Below are 22,023 nucleotides of genomic sequence, written 5' to 3' on the forward strand. Positions count from 1 at the left end.
CTGCGCTTCTCTGGAGAGCGCTGGGGATCTGGTGACCCCCTGTTTCCAGATGTAAAACATTGTGGTGCTATTGTCCGTGAAGACCCTCACCACTTTGCCCTTGAGGGATGTCAGAAACTACTTGAGGGCCCAAACACCACCCGTAGTTCCAGAACATTGATGTGCAACGTCTTCTCCGGCAGACACAGGCCTCTGGCGTGAAGATGTCCTTTGAAGGCTCCCCATCCTTCCAGGGAAGCGTCTGTCGTGACTGTCTCGTGGACAGGGGGCTCTGGAAATCCGTGGCTCCGGCGATATTGGAGCGCAAGCCCCACCACCTTAATTTTCGACGTAACTCCTCGTCGAGCGCGATCCTGTCCTGGAAGCCTCCGGACACCTGTACCCAACGGGCATTGAGGAACTCCCGTAGCAGGCACTTCCGCAACCTGCAGTGCCGAATCAGGTATATGCATGACAACACCATGCCGAGAAGAGACTCGATGGTCCTCACTGTGGCGACCCTCAGTGCTAACAGCCGTTGCACTTTGCCTAAAATGGCTGTTATCTTCTCAGACAGTGATGCCAGGCAGAACAGTGTGTCAAGCCTGGATCCCAGGAACAGCATGTCCTGCGATGGAGACAAGTAGGACATTCATTCACAGAGAATCCCAGTTCTGTCAGCAGGCGGCCAGTCTTTGCTGTGTGGTCGATGCTGACGTCCCTTGATCTGGCCCGGATGAGCTAGTCGTCCAGGTAAGGGTACACTTGGATCCCTTGTAGTCGCAGATGGGTCACCACCGGAGCCAGGCACTCTGAAGACTCTGGGTGCCGACTTCAGTCCGCAGGGAAGGGCCTTGAACTGGTAATGCTTCCCTTGAAAGATGAAGCACAGAAACTTTCGTGTCTTGTGTTTGGGGACGTGGAAGTACACGTCCTCGGGATCCAACAACAACATAAGGTCTCCCTCCTCCAGCTGGCCAACCACGCGCAGCAGCGTGACCATCCTGAACTTCTGGGACTTTATGTAGTCGAGTCTTCATAGGTCGTGAATGGGGCTCCACCCCCGGGTCTTTTTTTATGAGAAAGTACCTAGAGTAAACTCTGAAGCCCCGGAGTCGCTTTGGAACCAACTCTATCGCCCCTTTCCTTAACATGGCCCGAACCTCCAGCAGCAGCTGAGGAATGTGTTGCTCCTGTCAGGCCACCGGTGCTATTCAAGGACACTTTCGTTGAAACTCTAAGGCGTCTCCATGGGCGAGAGTGTCCAGCACCCATCGGTCGGTGGAGATGGTCTCCCAAACACTGACTAAGTTTGCCAGCCAGCCTCCCGCTGTTGTGCAGCGGTGGGCCCCCCCGACCCTCAACATCTTGGCCGGTTCAGTCCCGCTTGGTAAGTGTGCCACCCAGGGAGCCTAGACAACGGCCACCCAGGAAGGCCTTGGAGCGACCCCTGTTGGCTTCCTGGGTCAAGGAGCAGTAGGGTTGGAGGTAAGAGGAAGAGCCCCTGCTGTAACCCTTCAAAGACCTGCTAGACTTCCCCCCCTGAGGCATAAAAGGACGGCCGGTGTAGTTGCAGTGTCCAAAGTACGGGCCGTCTCCGAGTCGGTCTTGTTGGCTGGGAGGGATTCATCAACGGCCTTCCCAAACAGGTTGTCTCAGTCGAACAGCATGTCCAGGACCCTCGTCTAGACCTCCTGCCTGAAGTTGGTGGCTTTGAGCCAGCCATGACCGCAAACCTTGTTTCCCATCTGGCGGAAACCCATGTCCACAATGTCCAGTGCCAATGTGATGAAGTGGTCCGACGCCACCTCGCCTTCTTGGAGGATCCCCAAAGCCTGGACCCGCGTGTCATCGGGGAGATAATCCAGGAGAGCAGCCAACTTGTACCAAAGCTCCCGGTCATATCTGGCCACGATCGCCAAGGCGTTGGCTGCTTTCATCATCATAACTGCTGAGTAGATTACCTTTCTACCAATAGAATCCGATTTCTTCCCCTCGTTGGCTGGGGTACAGATGAAGACGACAAACTTGACTACTTCTGCCTGGAATCCGCCGGGACCACCAGATCCAGCGACAGTTGAGACCGCAGGCACTTGGGTGCAGATTCAGGCACCTGGTAATTTTTCTCAAGCCGGTCTCTCTCCGCTGCAGCTGAAGCAGGGTTGTTCAGCAATGCCAGCCCCTCATCCCAGACGTCATCCAGGAGCCGTACCGACAGGATATTCTTCCTCTTCGCCTCCCGGCGTTGCTATGGGAAGCTCTCCTCCTACTCCAGGGTGAGCTGAAAAAGCTGACGCCCGGGCAATTATGGAATGAAAAGATCCCACTTTATCCGATGGAGAGGCTCTCCCAGTCCTGCGCCATCGTCCATATCCGTCGTCACTGTGTCCGCCTCCCCCCCCCGCAGGGATGAAGGGGGTAGCGACAGTTGGAATGGGGGCGTAGGGTATCTCATCCTCTGCTGAGCCTGCCCCAGTGTCAACGGCGGAGGATGCTAAAAAATGTGCTAATTCCCTGCACCTTAGAGAACCCCAGCAACTTAGATGGATTTTGAGGACTTGATTTTTATAACCTGGAGAGAGTGTGAGACACTTTTCCCCACGCTCTCATGTATTTGTGTGTGAATTTTACTTCAGTTTCTTTTTGTTTATGGAGTCAAACAAACTCCATAGACATCGTCTTTTACAATTGTGTCACAGTGCAGTGGTACAGGGAAGTCTTTTAAATTTCCCAAGGTTTAAATACCTTCTCTGGGATAAACTACTGTTTCCCAGAGCAGTAGAGTGCAATTGACTTTACTTCGCATTATACTTGCTAGACCCAGCACACCCTATCTTAAAATAGAGTGCTGGAGGGGTTACTTAGTATCCCCTGTGTCTAAATGCTCATGTAACATCTTTTATGTTACCCTTTCCTCAATTGACTAGCTGGTGGCAGTGGTTTCATTTTGAACTACCAACGTGAGCAATTACCGGGACCGTTGGCGGACCCGGTTATGTTAACCGCGGGAACCATCTTTTTCAAAATGGCGTCCAGCCATAGTTGCTAAAATGGTCCCCGGTCTTTGTTTTTCACCATGTCCTTATGGAAAGGTCCCTCTAGAGTTTTTCTCGGCACGCCAAACCAGGTTTGGTATTTGTTAATTTGCCTTTGGCGGGCTTCAGGAGTGAAACCCGCCTCTGGTGCCAGATTGTCTGGGATAGGCAGGAAGTGAGCCAAGTGCCCGAAACTCCGTGCTTAGTCTCCTAGAGGACCCGAATGCACTTTGTGGTAATTGGCTGGATGCCTGTCCGGCAAGGACAGCCAACCCTGCTGGGTGAGTGACAGCTAGGCTGGAATGAATTGGAGAGAACTGAATAAAATGCGAGACCTTTGGCTTGGAAGGCAGAGTCGACCACTGGACGAAGGAACCAAAGAAGAGCTTGAAGAGGACACCTGCTGCAACTCCTGGACCGTTGGTTTGCCCGGTGAAGCCCTGCTGCAGTGACTACTTGCCAAGTTCGCATAAACTGAGAAGCCCCTGGAAGGACGACTTCAACCTTTGAGTTGGTGGGACCAATCAACTCCCAAGTAAGCCACCTGGACACCCATTTCAGAGCTGGTTGAATTTCCTGAGAGTTGCTGCAGGAAACTAGAGCCAGGGAGAGGGACACCAGATTGTGTGTGTTTCTTGTAAGCTGGCCTAAAGCTTTAGGAAGATGCTCCGGACTACCACGAAGCAGGACTGACCAAGCCTGACTTCCCCACCCCCCTCAGTCGAGTGCGGGACCTCGGATGTGAGTAAAGTCCACCTCGACAGCCAGGAACTGCGCTTATTGCTATTTGCTGTACCGCAAGGAGCTGAAATGCAAAACAGCCACTGAAAGTAAAGTTTGCCGGTTGGCAGATTTGACGGTGCCAGTACAGTGCAGGAGTCTGACGTCCTCCCTCTTGTCCCCACAACTGAGGCCCAGGAACAGTAAGATCTGCAGAGCTGTACAAGAACAGAAGTCATCAGCTACTTCTTTACTAAAGGCACTGTAAAACAAGTCTATGAGAAGTCTATGAGAACTTACCTCTTACTGTAGAAATGCTTGCAACTTCCACAACTCTAGTCTAATCAGCGTGTGGCCCTACATTTGATTTTTCTTTTCATCAAAGACTTCTTAGAACTTGTGCAAAGACCTTTCCATTACGTACCAGAAGTGCTTTATCCTAGCCAAGACTTTTGCACATTGACTTAGCCTATTGAATTGAATGACTATTCTAGTGAACTAATAGTATCTGCACTGCTTAAGAAATGTGTGGTCTCATCAATAACCTTTGCCTTTTACCAACTTTTAAAGAGTATTCTGAAAGCAAACAGTAAGGTATTAATGTCCGCAGCAGCCTTGTTACTAAAGTCACCTGTGGGTGTAGGTTGTTTCTGTGGGCCATCCCAAAAGGGACTTGTCTGATTCAGAAACTCAAAGTGTACAGTATTGAAGTATATTTGTGTGTTAGTATTGAATTGTTCCCTTCTGAAGAAGGCTTTATAACTGACTAATAAATTATTGTTTATGAAAGAAACTTTGAGTGCAAGAGTTTATTTAAATTTCTGTAACTGTGAATCTTTGTGTAACTCCACTACAACTCACATTTCCCCTCTTGAGATAAGCCTGGCTGCTCAACACGATCCCAAAACTGTGTAACAAGCTTATACCAAAGGTTGGGTTGCCTATACCGGTAGTCATATTTATGATATGATATAGGATATTTTATTTGTATCGCGCTCGTACACAAGTGTTTCAGAGAGCGACTAGGCAAGGGAGGGGAACACGGGAGAACATAACACAACAACAATCTTATTGGGCCCAGTGACACTGAGAACACGCAAGTGCATGGGAAAGGGAAAAAGAGAAAATGTGCATGGAAGGGGGAGAGTGGAAGGTGCAGAGGAGAGCAGAATAAATAATAAATAGAACATTGAGGCAATAAATAGTGGTAGTGCAGCCGGCAAGTGGAAAGTGCTGTGTTTAAGGCAGCAGACTAGGTAGTCTGATAAGTGCAGAAAAAGAAAAGAAAAATGGGGGAGGAGGGCTGTATGGGTACAGATACAGTCCACAGTGCAAGGGGTGGCCGGGAGGCATTGCAGGAGGGTGGCAGGGTGAGCAGGTTGTTTATAGTGGTCCCAGAGGGTACTGCATACACACTTTGCCTAAGAGTCGGCAACCTTCTGTGAATCTCCGACACTAGGGTGTGGAGTGTCGAAAAGATCTCCTGTGACAAATCTCTAGGGGGCACCTGGGGAACAGGGTCACTGGGCCCAGCGCCATGTCATCGACTTTATGGACGTTCGGCGTCGCCTCCAGCGGGCATCTCGACGTTCCCATCGTCGTCACCATCATGGATGGTGTGGACAGACGTATCTCCTCCTCGTCTGACGAAGAAATGTCTGTGCCCTGGAGTTCTCGACCCCCCACCCCCCCCCGATTAAGGTCTGGCATACTCTTCTCCAGGGTCTTGGATGAAGGGCTGGAGCGGTGGCTGGAGATCGAGCCAGACGGAGACGAACGCGCCCTGACCGTCGCGGGACCCGCTGGAGCAGAGACCCCGACTGAAGTGCACTCACGGTGCTTGGCCTTGTCTTGGGCCCCCACGATTGGAACGCCCTCAAAGGTCTTCTAAGTCTGCTCAGGTTGGCTGGATCCGGAAGAAGCATGCCCCTGAGAAGCACCAGGGGTAGAGGACCTGGCCTGGAGCCACGCCGCCAACCGGACGTATCGATGCTTCATCGTGCGCTTGGTGAAGGCATGGCAGATCTCCCAATCATCTTTATGCGCCAGGTGTAGACAATACAGGCACTGGGCATGCTGGTCGTCCGAATTAACATTCTGCAAACCGCAGCTGGTGCACAGCTTGAAGAGGGAAGCTCTGTCCTACTCCTCCGACATAATCTGGCACAGTGTAGGCCTGAAGAACTTCTGGAAGCTTCCAATAAGACAACGATTTCTGCCCTTGAGGGGCAATTAGAGATGCTGAAAAAAGGGTCCCTGTTAATCGGAAGAATAAGCGATGGAGCACAAGGGCTCGATTGACCGAAAAATAGAATTTTCCCATCACAAAAATACAAAAAAGCTCAGAGCAAAACGCAATGGCTCCCAACACTTGAACGTGTGGTAAAAATCTGAAGATGGCTGCCAGAGGAGGGGCTTAGGAAGAGGGCAGTCATTGGCTGGGGGCAGTATGACCCAGAGCTCAGTGATTGGTTTTATAGGAGAAAGACAGTTTAAAAACTAAAACTGTTTGCTTTTACCAAGGGTTCCCAGCCTGATAGGAAATATTCATGAGCATGTGAATCCATGCCAGAACCCATGCTGGAGAAGAACAAGTTACTTATGGTAGCATTCTTTCGTCTGGATGTTCCTCCAACGTATTCCACATCTTTGACATGTAATGTGTACAGCTGTGGAGATTACATGTCAAAGATGTGGAATACGTTGGAGGACAACCCATTGGAAAAAACTGTTTCACTTTAGCTTACAAACTGTCTTTCTCCTATAAACAAATCACTGAGCTCTGGTTCATACTGCCCCCAGCCAATGATTGCCCTCTCCCTAAGCCCCTCCTCTGGCAGCCATCTTCAGATCTGGTAGCACGTAAAGTGGCAGTATGACCAGGAAAAGCCAGAGGGGCAGGAAGGAGGGTTCGCATGTGGATCCATGCCAGACCCATGCTGGAGAAGAACGGTTACAGGTAAGTAACTTTTTCCTTCTCCAGCATGGGGTCTGGCATGGATTCACATGCTCATTAATAAATAATACATAGCAGTACATCATACATGCACAACCACGGGAGGTGGCAAGGCTCAACAGAAGCAATTACCCGTACCTCCTCACCAGGCTCACCTTCAAGCGAACAGGTTGCGTAGCACTGCTTGGCCGACCTTGGACTCCTCTCTGGAATCCCTGTTGATGCAGTAGAATCTTGAGAAGGGGTGCGTAGACCTCCACGTAGCAGCCCTGCATAGGTCTAGCAGGGGCACACCACACTGGATCGGTGTTGTATCAATCCCTCTGGTAGAATGATCTCTCGGACGGCCAGGCAGCAGTCAGTTTGCCAACCGGTGACAAATTATAAGTTACTCAACGTAGTGACTAACGCACTCAGTCCATAGTCACTTTTCCTCCATACTGTTCCAAGGGACAGGAGACGGAACCTCTTTCACCAGAAAAAACCTTCCCCTTTCAATTTAGAGGCTGCCCAGGGAGCAGGCGCTGCCCTGACTGCCCTCCAGCGCCACACAGTCCCCATTGATGCGTCGACAATAGATTTTAACATTGCCTAATGACACCAGTATTATTAGGGGAGGTTGGTGGGACATATGGAGGAAAGGGGACTATGGACTAAGATTACGTTAGTTACTTCAGTGAGTAACCTATAATTCCTCTTAAGCCCTGTCCCCTTTACTCCATACTGTATGGGCGATTACAACTGAATGTAGCCCCAGAGTGGAGAGGATACCCTCTTTAAGCAAATAGGTTCCTGACAACCGCCTGTCTGAAAGCCGCATTAGATCTAGAGCTGGCATCCAAACAGTAATGCTTGCAGAAAGCTGAGGGAGTGGCCCAAGTGGCCGCCCAGCTTATGACTTGCCAAGGGACATGGCGGTGGAACGCGATGGCCATTGCCTTGGCCCTGAATGCATGGGTATGCATGTTGGCCAGGAGCGGCTTGTGCTGGCCCTCCTATGCTCCTTTGATGGCAGAGACCATTCAGCAGGATATGGAAGCCTTGGAGGCTTGATAGCCTGGTCTTGAGCCCCCGAAAGTTGCAAACAGGGCGTCCAATTTGCGGAAGCCCCTTTCAGGGCATGCCTGACATCCAGGCAGTGCAGCACTCTCTGTGCTTAGTCCTTGGGATTAGGAAAGAAAAGGTAGGAAGGACCATTTCCTCGTTCAAGTGGAAAGCAGACGGCACCTTGAGCAGAAATGCTGGGTGTGTCCGCAGGACTACTTTGTCCTTGTGAAAGGTAGTATATGGCTCCAAGGCGACAAGCACCTGTTTTTTGCTGACTCTACTAGCTGAGGTGAGGCCAACTAGTAAGATTGTCGTCCACAGATGCCATTGGCGCAAACGGTTTGTGCGCCAGGTCAACCAAGACTATGTTAAGGTCCCACACTGTGTGCGGTCTCTTGACAGGCGGGTAGAGCCTTGTAAGTCCATTCAGATGTTGGACGATAGGAGAAGATGCTTTTCTCCGAGTTCCTGTAAGCTCCTATGGCTGCGAGGTATGCACGGCAGGTGTCCACCGGCACGCCGGAGTGGATGAGGTGCGCCGAGAAGGAGAGCACGTCCAAAGTGCACGCGCCAGGGGATCGATTGCCTTGGGATTCTGCCCAGTGGCCAATTTGCTTTTGTACTGGGCCCTGGTAGCCTTGCTCCTAGCGCCCTGTATGATCTCCAGATTAGCCTGTGAGAGGCTGAGGTGGCACAGCATTATCTGCTCAGGTACCACACTGTGAGGGCTAGTCTCTGTGGCGCAGGGTGGATGCCTCTGCCCCCTGCTGTGCCAGATGATGTGCTGGGCCCATCGGGAAGTGAATCATGGCACCTCAAGAGACTGAGCAGCTACGAAAACCATGGCCTGGCCGGCCACCATGGAACTATTAGAATGATTAGGAGTTGGCGAGACTCCTTGATTTTGCAAATTACTCTGTGAATCAGTGGCATGGGCGGAAAGGCGTAGGCCTTCATGGCGGTCCACTGGAGGTAAATACATCACCCAGGGAGCCGGTGCCCTGCCCCTGCCAGGAATGCATATGGAGGGCACTTCTTGTTGTACCAGGTGGCAAAGGGATCCACCGGGGGCAACCCCACCTGTTTAAGATCTCCTGAATAATGAGTTTGTTTAGCTGCCACTCTTAATTGTCCGCTCCCAGCCGGCTGAGCCTGCCCGCTTCCAGGTTGGATTTCCCCGGGAGGTGGACTGCCGCAAGGAAGATGTCGATTTCCAGGGACACACTCCCACATGCTGATTGCCAGTCTGCATAGAGGAGGGGATCTGGTGCCTCCCTGCTTGTTGACATAGTACATGCTGGTTGAGTTGTCCACCTGAAGTGGTAGGAATGCCCTGAGCACCAGCCAGATGGCGTTCAGCTCTAGCCAATTGATGCAGTATTCCTGCTCCTGCCGGGTCCAGGTGCTGTGGACCGAGAAATCATCCAGGGTGGCTGCCCAGCCCACGAGCGAGGAATCTGTGGCGACTGTGGCCTGCGGAGTGGGCGGCCGGAAGGGCTTGCCCGTTCGTAGGTTTGCAGTCTCTGGACCACAAAGTTAGGACTGGTGGAGAGATGGAGGAACGTTTATCATCTCGGATTGAGAGCCCCGCTCCTGGTTTCATGAAGCCGCAAAGTGCAGCTGAATCCTCCTCATCCTTTGTATTGTGTGTGGGACAGCTAATGGGACTGCTGCCAACAGACCCAGGAGATGTTGGTACCACCATGCCGAGGTCACTTCTCTGTTTAGGCAGTGTGTGATGGCCCTCTTGATGGCCGAGATGTTGTCCTCCAACGGAAATACCTTCTCAGAGCTTGTGTCCCAGATGAGGCCCAAGAATGTCAATCTGCGTGGGCTGCAGCTGCGACTTCTTGAGATTGAGCGAGAAGCCCAGATCGTGCAGTGTGTTCATAAGGGCATGGGAAGAGTGGTGAACCACTTCCGGAGATGTAGCCCTGACGAGCCAGTCGTCGAGGTATGGGTAGATGCAGAGACCCTGCGCTCTGCGGGGGGCTGCCACTGCATTCATGAGCCTGGTAAAGACCCTGGGAGCCGAGTTGCGGCCAAAAGGAAGGACCTTGTATTGAAAATGGTAGCCCATGATCCTGAACCATAGGAAAGAACGATGGAGGCTGCAAAATCGGGACATGTAGGTACGCGTCCTTCATGTCCAGTGAGCACATCCAGTATCCCTTGTCCAATGTCTCCACTATAAAAGCTGGCGTAACCATCTTGAATTTTTGCAGGGATAAGGAGAGGTTGAGGGTGGAAAGATCCAGCACAACTCTCAGGCCCGCCTGGTTCTCCTTCTGAATGGTGAAAATTCTGGTGTAAAAGCCAAAGCCTTGCTGGGAGACTGGTTCTTCCTCCACTGCCTGGCTCGCTACGAGCGACCGGATCTACGCCAAAAGAGTTGCTGTCCCAACCTGTGGGAGGGAGGAGAGGCTGGAATAGGGAGGCGGTACCCCGTGGATACTACGGCGAGGATCACGAAATTTTGGCGCCAGAAATGTTAATGGAAAGCAAGCCTGCCCCCCACCGGAGTCACGTGGACTCGAAGGGGCGTGTCATGCCTTCTTTCCCTCGGAGGCTGTCGCTGAGGAGGGGGACTGGAAAAGTCCCTTACTCAACCCACCAACCCCTTTTTGTTGCTTGCGTCGGTTCTGTGACGTCAGGCGGTCCGGCTACCTGGATCTCTGTTCCTGGAAGCCGCAGAACCCTCCGTACGTACAACCGCTGTCTGAGCGCTGCTGAGATTGGGTGTACGATTTGGGCGTGGTCTTTTTCAGGATGGATAAAGACTTGGCCGTTTGTGAGCTGTTTTTATGTTTGTCCAGCTCTTCCTCCGTGGAGGAGTTGAAGAAGTCCCCTCCCTAACCCCCTGTGAACGGTAGATCTAATATGCTTTCCTGGACATCCGGGTTGAATTTTGTTGCCCGGAGCCAGGCTGTCCTCATGTCCGTGGCGATACAGATGGCACGGCCAGAGGTGTCAATATAGGCGACGGTGGATTCCATGAGGTCATGCACCATCAGCTTGGCCTCAGCTAGCCCCGTCTTAAAGCGCCATTGGCTCCGAGTGGGGAGTTCCGGGAGGAAGTCTGCAATTTCCCACCATAATCTTTGGTTGGCGGCAGCCAGCACGGTATCGGCGTTGGCCTGACGAAGATGCAAGGGCTCGTTGGAATAGAGCTTCTTGCCATATGCCTCCAAGATCTTCTCCTTGCCTAGCAGCGTTGCAGAGGAGGAGGCGGCGGCGGCGGACGATAGAGGCTTGGAGTGTAGTGATGCCACAGCGATCACTGAGGAGTGTGGCGGAGGATGGGCCGAGAGCAAGAGTGTATCCCTCTCCATCTGCCTGTACTTGCCTTCCAGGCGTCGATTGGCCAGCTGGGGTTTGAGCCAGCCCTTCTTGGCCAGGGAGACTACATCGGTTTACAGCGGAATCCCCATTTTGGCAGAGGGGCATTGCGTGAGGACTTCCGCCAGAACCCCCTCTGCTGGCTGCTCGACCTCAGGCTGGGGGAGGCCCAGATACTCCGCCAGCCCAGCATGACACTTGTGGAAGGCCCTCGGCTGAGGATGGTGTGTCCGATCCTCCTCATCCGTATCCTGTGGATCAGGGGGATCCTGAGGAGGAGTAGTAGGCACCGGAGGATGGGGTACAGGGACCATGGCCGGAGGCTGAGGAGGCGCCAGAGGCTGCTACGGAGCTGCCCGAGGAGTCGGCTGGGGAGCCGGAGGAGGCGGCTGTGCCAGGGCACCAGCATCTGTGGTGCCGCTAGCATTGCGGGAAGGACTTCCCCTGATGGCGTCTTTGAGGATAACCCCCATCTGAGGTGACTTCATGAGGCAGAGGAACCTCATGAAGAAACCCTCTTCACTGGACGAGGAGGTGGCAGGAGGTTCCGACAGGGTAACGGAGCTGCTGCGTACCCTGCCCATATGGACGCAAAGGAAAGCTGCCCTGCGCAAAAGAGGGGTAGGCTGTAGGCCACATACCTGGTTGAGGCCAGTCCCACCTTGACACTCTTCGGCGAATTCCTCCAATGGCGTTGGACGGGTGCCTCTGTCTGGCGTGGCGGGCATTTTGTCAAGCTGCCTGCCAAGTGCTGCTCGGCCCGCTGGCCCGGCCTCCTCCAAGACTATTGCGTGTGGATCACAAGGCCTACCCTGCTCCTCTGGCCTAGGCCCGTAGGAGTGACACCCTCGACCCGTGAGTTGGTACAGCTGCATTTAGGCGCCCCCTTGGATGCATTGCCGGTACTAGGGCGTAGCCCCTCGGCCATGGTGCTGGTACAAGGGCAGAGCCCCTCGGGTGAAGTCCCGGTAAAAGAACCTTCCGGTCCCTCAACACTGTCACCGGGAGGATCCCTCGTCCCGGAGGCCGGTAGCTGCAGCAGCCTTGTTGCACGTGCTGGTAGAAGGACCTGTCCAGTGCCTTCCATGCGGGAGAGTCCCTGGGAAGGAGTCTCCCTTGCGGGGTGCGACAGATTATCGGCCCAACCCTGGGCTTGGTTCAATGTTTCATGAAGTTTTTGAGGTCCTCTGGAGGTGACTTCTGGAAGAGCTCCCTCCACCTGGCGAGTCTGTTCTTCAGCGCTTTTGAAGACAGCGAGCCACACACTGAACAAGCTTGCCAACCGTGGTCTGGGCCAAGGCAACGTAGGAAGAGGGCGTGGGGGTCTGAAGTTGGGAAGAGTCCGTTGCAGGATGGACACCTGCTAAACCCTGTAGAAGTCGACATACGCCGGGGAGGAGCGTGACGCCAGAGGACCGATTACCCAAACGATAAAAAGAAGACAAAGAGAAGAAGTACGTTCCTGTCAACGCAGAAAAGGGGACTGGGGTGTGGCGCCGGAGGGCAAAGTCAGGGCAGCGCATGCTCCCTGGGCCGCACCCCCTGCGTGCCTCTAAATTTAAAGGGGAAGAAGGTTTTTCTGGTGAAAAAGGTTCTGTCTCCCTTGGAAGGGACGCCCATACAGTATGAAGGAAAGGGGACGGGACGCAAGAGTACGAGTGATATAGCTGGAGAGCCACCTGGAAATGGAAGCCTTGGACAAGGCCTTCCCATGGACCGAAGTTCACAAAAAGCTGAGAAGTCTTCCGGAAACTTTGTGCGGGCCACATGAAGCTTCAGCGCTCGAGCCACATCCAGCGAGTGCAAAGTCTTTTCAGCCGGCGATGAAGGCGTGGGGGGGGGGGGGGGGGAGTGGGGGGGGACACACAGGTAACACTAACGGCTCATTGAGATGAAATTCTGACAGAACCTTGGGCATGAAAGAGCAGTGCGCCCGCAGCACCAGGGCGTGTGCCAGCCACGACTTAGCCAACGACAAGTACGGTAGGACTAGAGGGGCCGTGACCCTCAGCGGGTTGATCTTCTGCGACTGGCACAAGGTTGCAAAATGCTTCCATTTGTGCCCGTAGCACTTAAGAGTCGACGATGCAAAGAGATCGATCTGGGGACTGCCCCACCTGAGGAAGAGGCTGTCCACTTGATGCTGCCGAAGCTACCACTCGTGGCAAGAGCAAAGCTCCCTGCTGAGAGAGTCGGCAACGGTGTTCTCTACTCCTGCGAGTTGAAAAGGAATGAGAAACATTCCCTGGGCGATGGCACAGTGCCACAGCTCCTGCACCTCTGGAGAGCGCTGGGGACTTGGTGCCTCCCCAGTCTACCTGATGTAAAACATTGTGGTTTTGTCCGTGAAGACACTTGCCACCTTGCCCTTGAGGGACGGAAGGAATGACTTGAGGGCCCAAAATATTGCTTGCAGCTCCAGGACGTTGATGTGGAGCACCTCCTCTGGGAGCCACAGACCTTTTGCGTGGAGACTTCCGGTGTGGGCTCTGGAAGTCTGCCTCCAGCGATGTTGGAGAGAACACCACCCCCTTATCGCTCAACGGAACTCCTCGTCAAGCAGAATCCTGTCTTTGAAGCTTCCGGACACCTGGATCCAACGGGCACCCAGAAATTCCTGGAGTCGTCGCATCTACAACCTGCAGAGCCTGATCAGGTAGATGCATGACAACATCAGTGCTAACAGCTGTTGCACTTTGCCCAAAATGGCTGCTCTCTGTTCTCCCGATTGGGACGCCAGGCAGGAAACCGTTGAGCCTGAGCCCCAGGAACAGCGCGTCCTGCGATGGAGTCAAGCAGTACTTTGCATAGTTCACAGAGAGCCCCAGATTCGTCAGCAGCCGGACAATCCTCTCTCTGTGATCGACAGCGATGTCCCTTGACTTGGCCGGGAGAAGCCAGTCGTCGAGGTATGGGTACACATATCCCCTGTAGGCGCAGATGAGCCACCACTGAAGCCAGGCATTTAGTAAAGACCCTGGGCGCTGACTTCAGTCCAAAGGGGAGAGCCGTGAAGTGGTAGTGATTCCCCTGTACGAAGCGCAGGAACTTGCAATGTTTTTCGTTAATGGGGACGTGGAAGTAAGCGTCCTCTAGATCAAACGACAGTAAGTCTCCCTCTGTCATGCCCTTACCCCTGGCCTTCACTGGCAAGTCAGCCTTCTAGTTAGGGCCAGGTCAAAGGCCTTAAAACCTCATTCAAGACTCTCGGTGCCAGGCTCATAACCATCATGAAAACCAACATTAGAAGGGGACTATTTACTTGGGACTATTTAACTTGGGGGGGGGGGGGGGGAGGGGGGTTCAGCCATCATGGAGGCACACACATAGCTCAGTTACAAAGAAATGAGCTATGCGGTCTAGTCTTGGGTGTGGCAGGCCTGGGACCATTTTACCTGGACTACTTTACCCGAGACTATTTAAACCGCACCCAAACAGCAGAACATGCTTTGTATTATTCTGCTGTGGGCAGAATAATACTCACCGTGTCCAGTTTTTTGATGCCAGCTTACCTGAAACCAAGGACGTGCAGAGAGAGAAACACCACTACGAAACTTACCTGGAACAGTATCCTTTCTTCAATCCATCACCGACTTCAGTTCCACTCACCTGAAGGTACGAACTCCATCATCCGGCACTGCATGCATCCTGGAATACCATAACCTGGAAAGAGGAGAAAGAAAGACAGCATTAATAAGCTTTTACTCACGTTTCCTCCCGAATGAAGAAAGCCACACATTTCTTACCTGGGTAGTCATCTCCTGGTCAGTATCATTGCTAGAACAATACGGCGCTCGGCGAGGAACATTGCAACCTGCAAGGAGAGAAAAGATACAGGTTAGCAATATAAAAGGCGCAACAGCGCCGCGCATTACTCACCGGACAGGATCGCGCACACCGTGCTTTCGCCTGCCGGCCCATGCTCATCTTCAAACTGCATGACAACACCAAAATACCTTTCCATACCTAAAAGGAAAGAAGCAAGACATTAATTGAACTAAGAGGAACATAAGAACTGCATATAAAGACTGTAAAGCAGCAAACCTACGGAGTCGCAGCAGGCCTGGATTCCCATAGGGGGGCATGAACCAGTGAAGTAACTTGGTCGCTGCTCGCCTCCCACATCTACGCGCCCCTGCCACGAGGAGCAGGACGGAGAATCCACCTTTTACAATATTAAGGTGAGGAGAGGGCCCAAGGGGGAGGAAGGAGTTGAGGCCAAGGGAGGTGGGAAAACAGACAATCTGTTATTGAATCCAGCTTTCCTATATTGCACAGCCATCTTTAACCAGAGGGGAACCGGGAGAGGGTTCGAGAGTGCAAATCATCCAACCAGGGCTGGGTGGCGTCCCCATGGATACCAGGTGCGCGTAACACCCTCCTCCAGTTGGCCAAGCATGTGTTGCAATGTGACCATCCTGAATTTTGGCACTTTATGTACTCGTTGAGTGGTCATAGATCGAGAATGGGCCTCCAGACCCCGTTCTTTCTTACTAAGAAATATCCGCAGTAAACTCATGATCCCCGGAGTCGTTTCGGAACCAGCTCTATCGCGCCCCCCCCTTTTTTTTTCAACATGGCCCGAACATCCAGCAGCAGCCGAGGGATGTGTTGTTCCTGCCGGGCAACCAGTGGGATTCACAGACACTAGCTGAAAAGCCAAAGTGTGCCTGTGGGCAAGAGTGTCCAGCACCCATCGATCGGTGGAGATGGTTTCCCACATGCTGACCAAGTCCTCCAGCCGGCCTCCCACCAGGGTGCATGGGTGGGGTCCGATGCCTTGGCCGTTTCAGTTCTGCTTGGAGACCGGCGTGCCGCCTTGGGAGCCTTAACGACGTACAAATCTGAAGATGGCTGCCAGAGGAGGGTCATAGGTAGAGGGCAGGCATTGGCTGGGGACAGTTTGACCCAGAGCTCAGTGATTGATTTATAGGAGAAAGTTTAGAAACGAAGGTGAAACTTTTTTCTTTTACTGAGGATTCGGGGCCTGATGACTGGGAATATTCATGAGCATGTGAATCCATGCCAGAACCCATGCTGGAGAAGTTGCTTTACTTTTTAACACTATTTAGTTTATTAAGATATAGACATTTCTTACACATTATTGCATAGAAGTGAGGAAACGCATAGGCTATGACACACTTCCTTGGATACATCAGTTGAGGGAAATCTCTCCTTACAGCAAGGGCAAGTTAGGCGTTACACCATCCAGACCGGTAAAATAAACATTTTTGAACCGTATCGCTTGTGTCCGTCATCTCTTGATACCATGCCGGTCCCACAGGAGTTTACATAATGCGCATACGAGAAAGGGGACCTGTCCTGAAGAACCCACTGTAAAGGAAAGATAGTATTTATTAAACATGCATGCACACTGAGAAAATAAAGGGTGTTCATGGATCTGCATGTAGTGGGCTTTTTTATTTAAAAAAAAAATCAAAACATGGCAGTCAGGGTTTGACTTCGATTAACTGTTTCTGCAGAGTTAGAGACCAGAGCATGGGTACATAAACTACGGCCTTAGTGATGGTCAGTTCAGCTAAAGGAGCCCGACAAGGTTTTCATGGCCTGATCGTATCGCAGAAAGCAGATGCAATCTCTTCAATGCATGGGAGCTTGACAGAGGGTTTTCGTTATTTGTTTTTGACCAGCAATAAACATGGGGTGAAGCAATGCTCGAGGCGAACGTAATCAAAACCTAGGAGTTTCAATTGTATTCTCAAGATGTGCTATGTGTGATGAAATGGCAGTTATTTACATAAGAATGTTCCAATGAAGCCAGTGACCCGGCGCAGAGGAGATGGCTATCATTAGTTCAAAGAGAACCCGTTTATTCAGCTTTCAGCATGATGCCTAAAGTATCTATGCAAACCATGTGCAATCACAATTAAGGTTAAAGCCCAGTTGTTACTAGTAATTGGGGGTGGATTGTAACAAAATATATGCGAGTGTTTAACTGTTGCAAAATTGTATATGTGTCTACTTATGTGGTTCAGTGAGACTTGGATTAGTTTGACTCCACTGAATCATCTAGCTCCTCCCTGGATGATTGTACAATAAACTTGCTTTACGTACAAAACGTGCACTCGTTTCTCAGGTGGTGGGCACACTGTAGGTTAATGTTATTAGGGGCCCAGACGAACACCACACATCACCCTTTTTTTTGCACTGTACTTTTTGTTTTTGGCTTTTTAAAGCACTTTGATATATGGGGGTCATTACGCGGTATAGAAAAAAACCAAAATACAAGCTCTCACGTCATTAGCCACTCCAGTATGGATAAGGTCACGAAGGAATTTCATGACACTACAGTTGGCATCCCGATGATCCAAGGTTGTAGATGCAATAGCCCATTGCAAAATGTGGATCACCACTTGACTGCGCAGCAGTGTGAGGGGGCTTCGCTGGACAAACCTACAACAGAAAATATGAAGAGAATTCAACAGATGAAGCTGTAGTTGGTGGAAAAATTCCCCAGAAATATTAAAAAAAAATATAATTAAGCTTAATGCCAGAGGCAGACGTCAAGTCTTGGTCCCAGTAATGACCTCTGAAGGGAGGTGTAATTAGGTAACCAATTTTGAAATACTGTGATAACAAGTCATACAAAGGAACATATGCAAAATACTGACAAGCATGCTGATAAAAAGAATAAATTATAAGTTACTCACCGTAGTGACTAACGTACTCTTAGTCCATAGTCCCAATTCCTCCGAACTGTATGGGCGTCCCTTCCAAGGGACGGGAGACAACCCTTTTCAACAGGAAAAAAAACCTTCCCCTTTAAATTTAGAGACGCGTGGGGGCGCAGCCCAGGGGGCATGCGCTGCTCTGACTCCACCCTCCGGCGCCACACCTCAGTCCCCATTGACGCGTCGACAAAAGATTTAACATTGCCTAATGACACTAGTATTATTAAGGGGGAAGTTGGTGGGACATATGGAGGAAAAGGGACTATGGACTAAAATTACGTTAGTCACTTCAGTGAGTAATTTATAATTCCTCTTACGCCCCGTCCCCTTTCTTCCATACTGTATGGGCGATTACAACTGAATGTAGCCCCAGGGTGGAGAAAAGACCCTCCTTAAGCAAATAGGTTCCAGAAAATCGCCTGTCCGAAAGCCGCATCAGATCCAGAGCCGGCATCCAAACAGTAATGCTTGCAGAAAGCCGAGGGAGAGGCCAAAGTGGCCACCCTGCTTATGATTTGCCGAGGGACATGGCGTTGGGACTGCAATGGCCGTTGCGTTGGCCCTGACTGCGTGGGCATGCATGTTGGCCGGGAGCAGCTTGTGCTGGCCCTCATACGCTTCTTTGACGGCAGAGACCATCCAACGGGATATGGAAGCCTTGGAGGCCCGATAGCCTGGCCACGAGCCGCCGAAAGTGACAAACAGGGCGCCCGACTTGCGGAAGCCCTTGGCCCTGTCCAAGTAGAATTTTAGGGCACGTCTGACATCCAGGCAGTGCAGCACTCTGTGCTTCGTCCTTGGGATCGGGAAAGAACGTAGGAAGGACTATTTCCTTGGTCAAGTGAAATGCAAATGGAACCTTGGGCAGAAATGCCAGGTGCGTCCGCATGACTACCTTGTCCTGTGAAAGGTGGTATATGGTTCAGAGGCGACCAGCGCCTGAACCTCGCTGACTCTGCAATCCAAGGTAAAACCAACTAGTAAGGCCGTAAATAGTGACCAGCCTAATGTCCACGGACGCCATTGGCTCGAATGGTTTGTGCGCCAGGGTGCCGAAGACTATATTAAGGTCCCACACAGGGTGCAGTCTCTTGATGGGCAGGTAGAACCTAGCGAGACCAGTCAGATGATTGACGATCGGGTTGGAGGAGGGAAAAATGCCTTCCTCCGAGTTCCTGTAAGCCCCAATGGTTGCAAGGTATGTACGGCAGGTGTCGACCTGTACGCCCGAATGAGCGAGGTGCGCCGGAAAGGAGAGCACGTCGTCCAAATTGCAGGCCAAGGGGTCAATTCCCTTGGAGTCTGCCCAGTGGCAGAGCCTGGTCCATATGCTCCTGTACTGGGCCCTGGTGGCTTTGCTCCGGGCACCCTGTATGATCTGCAAATTGGCCTGTGAGAGGCTAAGGTGCCGAAGCGTTACCTGCTCAGGTACCACGCTGTGAGCGCTAGTTTCCCTGGGGCGGGGTGGATGATCCTGCCCCCCCCCCCCCGCTGTGCCAGATGATGTGCTGGGCCCATCGGGAGGTGCATCGGGGGCACCTCCAAGAGGCTGAGGAGCTCCGAAAACCATGGCTTGGCAGGCCACCATGGAGAAATCAGAATGATGAGGAGTCGGTGCGACTCCTTGATTTTGCAAATTACCCTGTGAATCAGCTGAGTGGGTGGAAAGGCATAGGCCTTCATGCCGGTCTACTGGAGGTGAAATGCGTCGCCCAGAGAGCCGGGGCCCTGACCCTGCCAGGATGCAAACTGGGGGCACTTCTTGTTGTGCCAGGTGGCACAGAGATCCACCTAGGGGTGACCCCGCTTTTTGAAGATCTCCTGAATAACGAGGTAGTTTAGCTGCCACTCGTAATTGTCCACTCCAAGCCTGCTGAGCCTGTCCGGATCCAGGTTGGATTTCCCCAGGAGGTGGACTGCCGCAAGGTAAATTCCGTTTTCCAAGGCCCATTCCCACATGCTGATCGCCAGTCTGCACAGAGGAGGGGATCTGGTGCCTCCCTGCTTGTTGACATAGTACATGCTGGTCGAGTTGTGGATGAGGTCAACCTTGCCCTTGAGAAGTGGTAGGAATGCCCTGAGCACTAGCCAGATGGCTTTCAGCTACAACCAATTGAGGTGGTATTCCTGCTCCTGTCAAGGTGCCGTGGACCGAGAGATCATCCAGGGAGGCTCCCCAGACCTCGAGTGAGGAGTCTGTGGTGATGGTGGCCTGCAGAAAGGGCGGCCGGAAATGCTTGCCCATCCGTAGGTTGCACTTTATGGACCACCAAGTTAGGTCTGGGTGGAGAGTTGGCGGAATGTTAATCATCTCAGATTGCGAGCACCGCTCCCGACTCCATGAGGCCGCGAAGTGCAGTTGAATCCTTCTCATCCATAGTCTTGTGTGCGCACGGCTAACAGAACCGCTGCTGGTAGACCCAGGGGATGTTGGTACTACCATGCCGAGGTCACCTCTCCGCTGAGGAAGTGGGTGGTGGCCCTCTTGAGTGCCGAGATCTTGTCTTCCGATGGGAAAACGCTCTCGGAGCACGTGTCCCAAATGAGTCCCAGGAATGTCACAGTCTGCGTAGGGAGCAGCTGTGAATTCTTGAGGTTCAGCGAGAAGCCCAGGTCGTGCAGTGTGTTCATAAGGGCATGGGAAGAGTGGTGAACCACTTCCGGAGATGTAGCCCTGACGAGCCAGTCGTCGAAGTATGGGTAGATGTGGAGGCCCTGCACTCTGAGGGCGGCCGCCATGGCGTTCATGAGTCTGGTAAAGACCCTGGGGGCCGAGTTGAGGCCAAAGAGGAGTTCTTTGTATTGGAAATGGTAGCCCACGATCCTGAACCGTAGGAAAGAACGATGGGGCTGCCAAATCGGGACGTGTAGGTACGCGTCCTTCAGGTCCAGGGAGCACATCCAGTCTCCCTTGTCCAATGTCTCAGCTATAAAAGCTGGCGTAACCATCTAGAATTTTTGCAGGGGTAAGGAGAGGTTGAGGGTGGAAAGGTCCAGCACAACTCTCAGGCCCGCCTGGTTCTTCTGAATGACAAAAATCCTGGAGTAGAAGCCAAAGCCTCGCTGGGAGGCTGGAACTTCCCCCACTGCCTGGCTCTCTATGAGCGACCGGATCTCCGCTAAAAGAGTTGCTGTCCCAACCTGTGGGAGGGAGGAGAGGCTGGGATGGGAAGGCGTTACCCCGTGGATACTACAGAGGATCCAGAGGTCCGCAAAATTCTGAAACCAGAATTGTGCATGTAGCGCAAGCCAGCCCCCCACCGGAGACACGTGGACCCGAAGGGGCGCATCATGCCTTCTTTCCCTCGGAGGCTGAGGAGGGGGACTGGAAAAAGCCCCCCCCCCGCCATTTGCGCCGGTTCAGAGACGGCGAGCAGTCCAGATGCCTGGATCTGCTTTCCTGGAAGCCGCGGAACCCTCCATATGTATGACCCTTCTCCGAGCGCTGCTGAGATTGGGTGTACGATTTGGGTGTGGTCTTAAGGATGGCTAAAGACTGCTGTTTGTGAGCTGTTCTATTTTTTCCAGCTATTCCTCGTTGAGGAGTGGAAGAGGCCCCACCAACCCCCCTTGAATGGTAGATCTAGAATGCCCTCCTGGACATCCGGGTTGAATTTCATTGCCCGGAGCCAGGCTGTTCTCCTCATGTCCGTGGCAATACAGATGGCACGGCCTGAGATATTGATATGAGCCACTGTGGATTCCATGAGGTCATGCACCACGAGCGTGGCTTCTGCTAGCCCCGCCTTAAAGCGTGATTGGCATTGGGTGGCGAGTTCCGGGAGAAAGTCCTCAATTTCATGCCATAACCGTTGGTTGGCAGCAGCCAGCATGGCATCTGCGTTGGCCTGACACAGGTGCAAGGAGGCGTTGGAGTAGATCTTCTTGCCGTACGCCTCCAAGATCTTTGCCTTGCCTAGCAGTGCCGCAGAGGAGGCGGAGGATGACTGAGGCTTGGAGTATAGTGATGCCGCAGCGATCACCGAGGAGTGTGGCTGATGCTGGGTTGAGAGCAAGAGTGTATCCCCCTCCATCTGCCTGTACTTGGCGTCCAGGTGTCGATTGACCGGCTGGACCGAGTGGGGCTTAAGCCAACCCTTCTTGGCCGTGGAGACTACATCTGTTTGCAGTGGAATCCCCGTGTTGACTAAGGGGCGTCTTGTGAGGACTTCAGCCAGAACCCCCTGTGACGGCTATTCTACCTCGGGTTGGGGGAGGCCCAGGTACTCTGCAAGGCCAGCAAGACGTTCATGGA

General features: G+C 52.5%; 1 protein-coding gene across 3 annotated transcripts in view; it reads right to left on the minus strand.

The window, feature by feature from the left end:
- TNPO3 (transportin 3) overlaps nucleotides 1-22,023 on the minus strand; it is a 1,153,743-nt gene that overhangs the window by 162,496 nt on the left and 969,224 nt on the right. For all 3 annotated transcript variants that reach the window (XM_069629554.1, XM_069629553.1, XM_069629552.1), the window contains exon 19: nucleotides 17,334-17,490. In XM_069629554.1, coding sequence (XP_069485655.1) covers nucleotides 17,334-17,490 — 157 coding nt within the window. The remainder of the gene's footprint in view (nucleotides 1-17,333; nucleotides 17,491-22,023) is intronic.

The sequence above is a fragment of the Ambystoma mexicanum genome, chromosome 12 (genome assembly GCF_040938575.1).
Source record: "Ambystoma mexicanum isolate Mex_15411 chromosome 12, UKY_AmexF1_1, whole genome shotgun sequence".
In the NCBI taxonomy this organism is placed as follows: Eukaryota; Metazoa; Chordata; class Amphibia; order Caudata; family Ambystomatidae; genus Ambystoma; species Ambystoma mexicanum.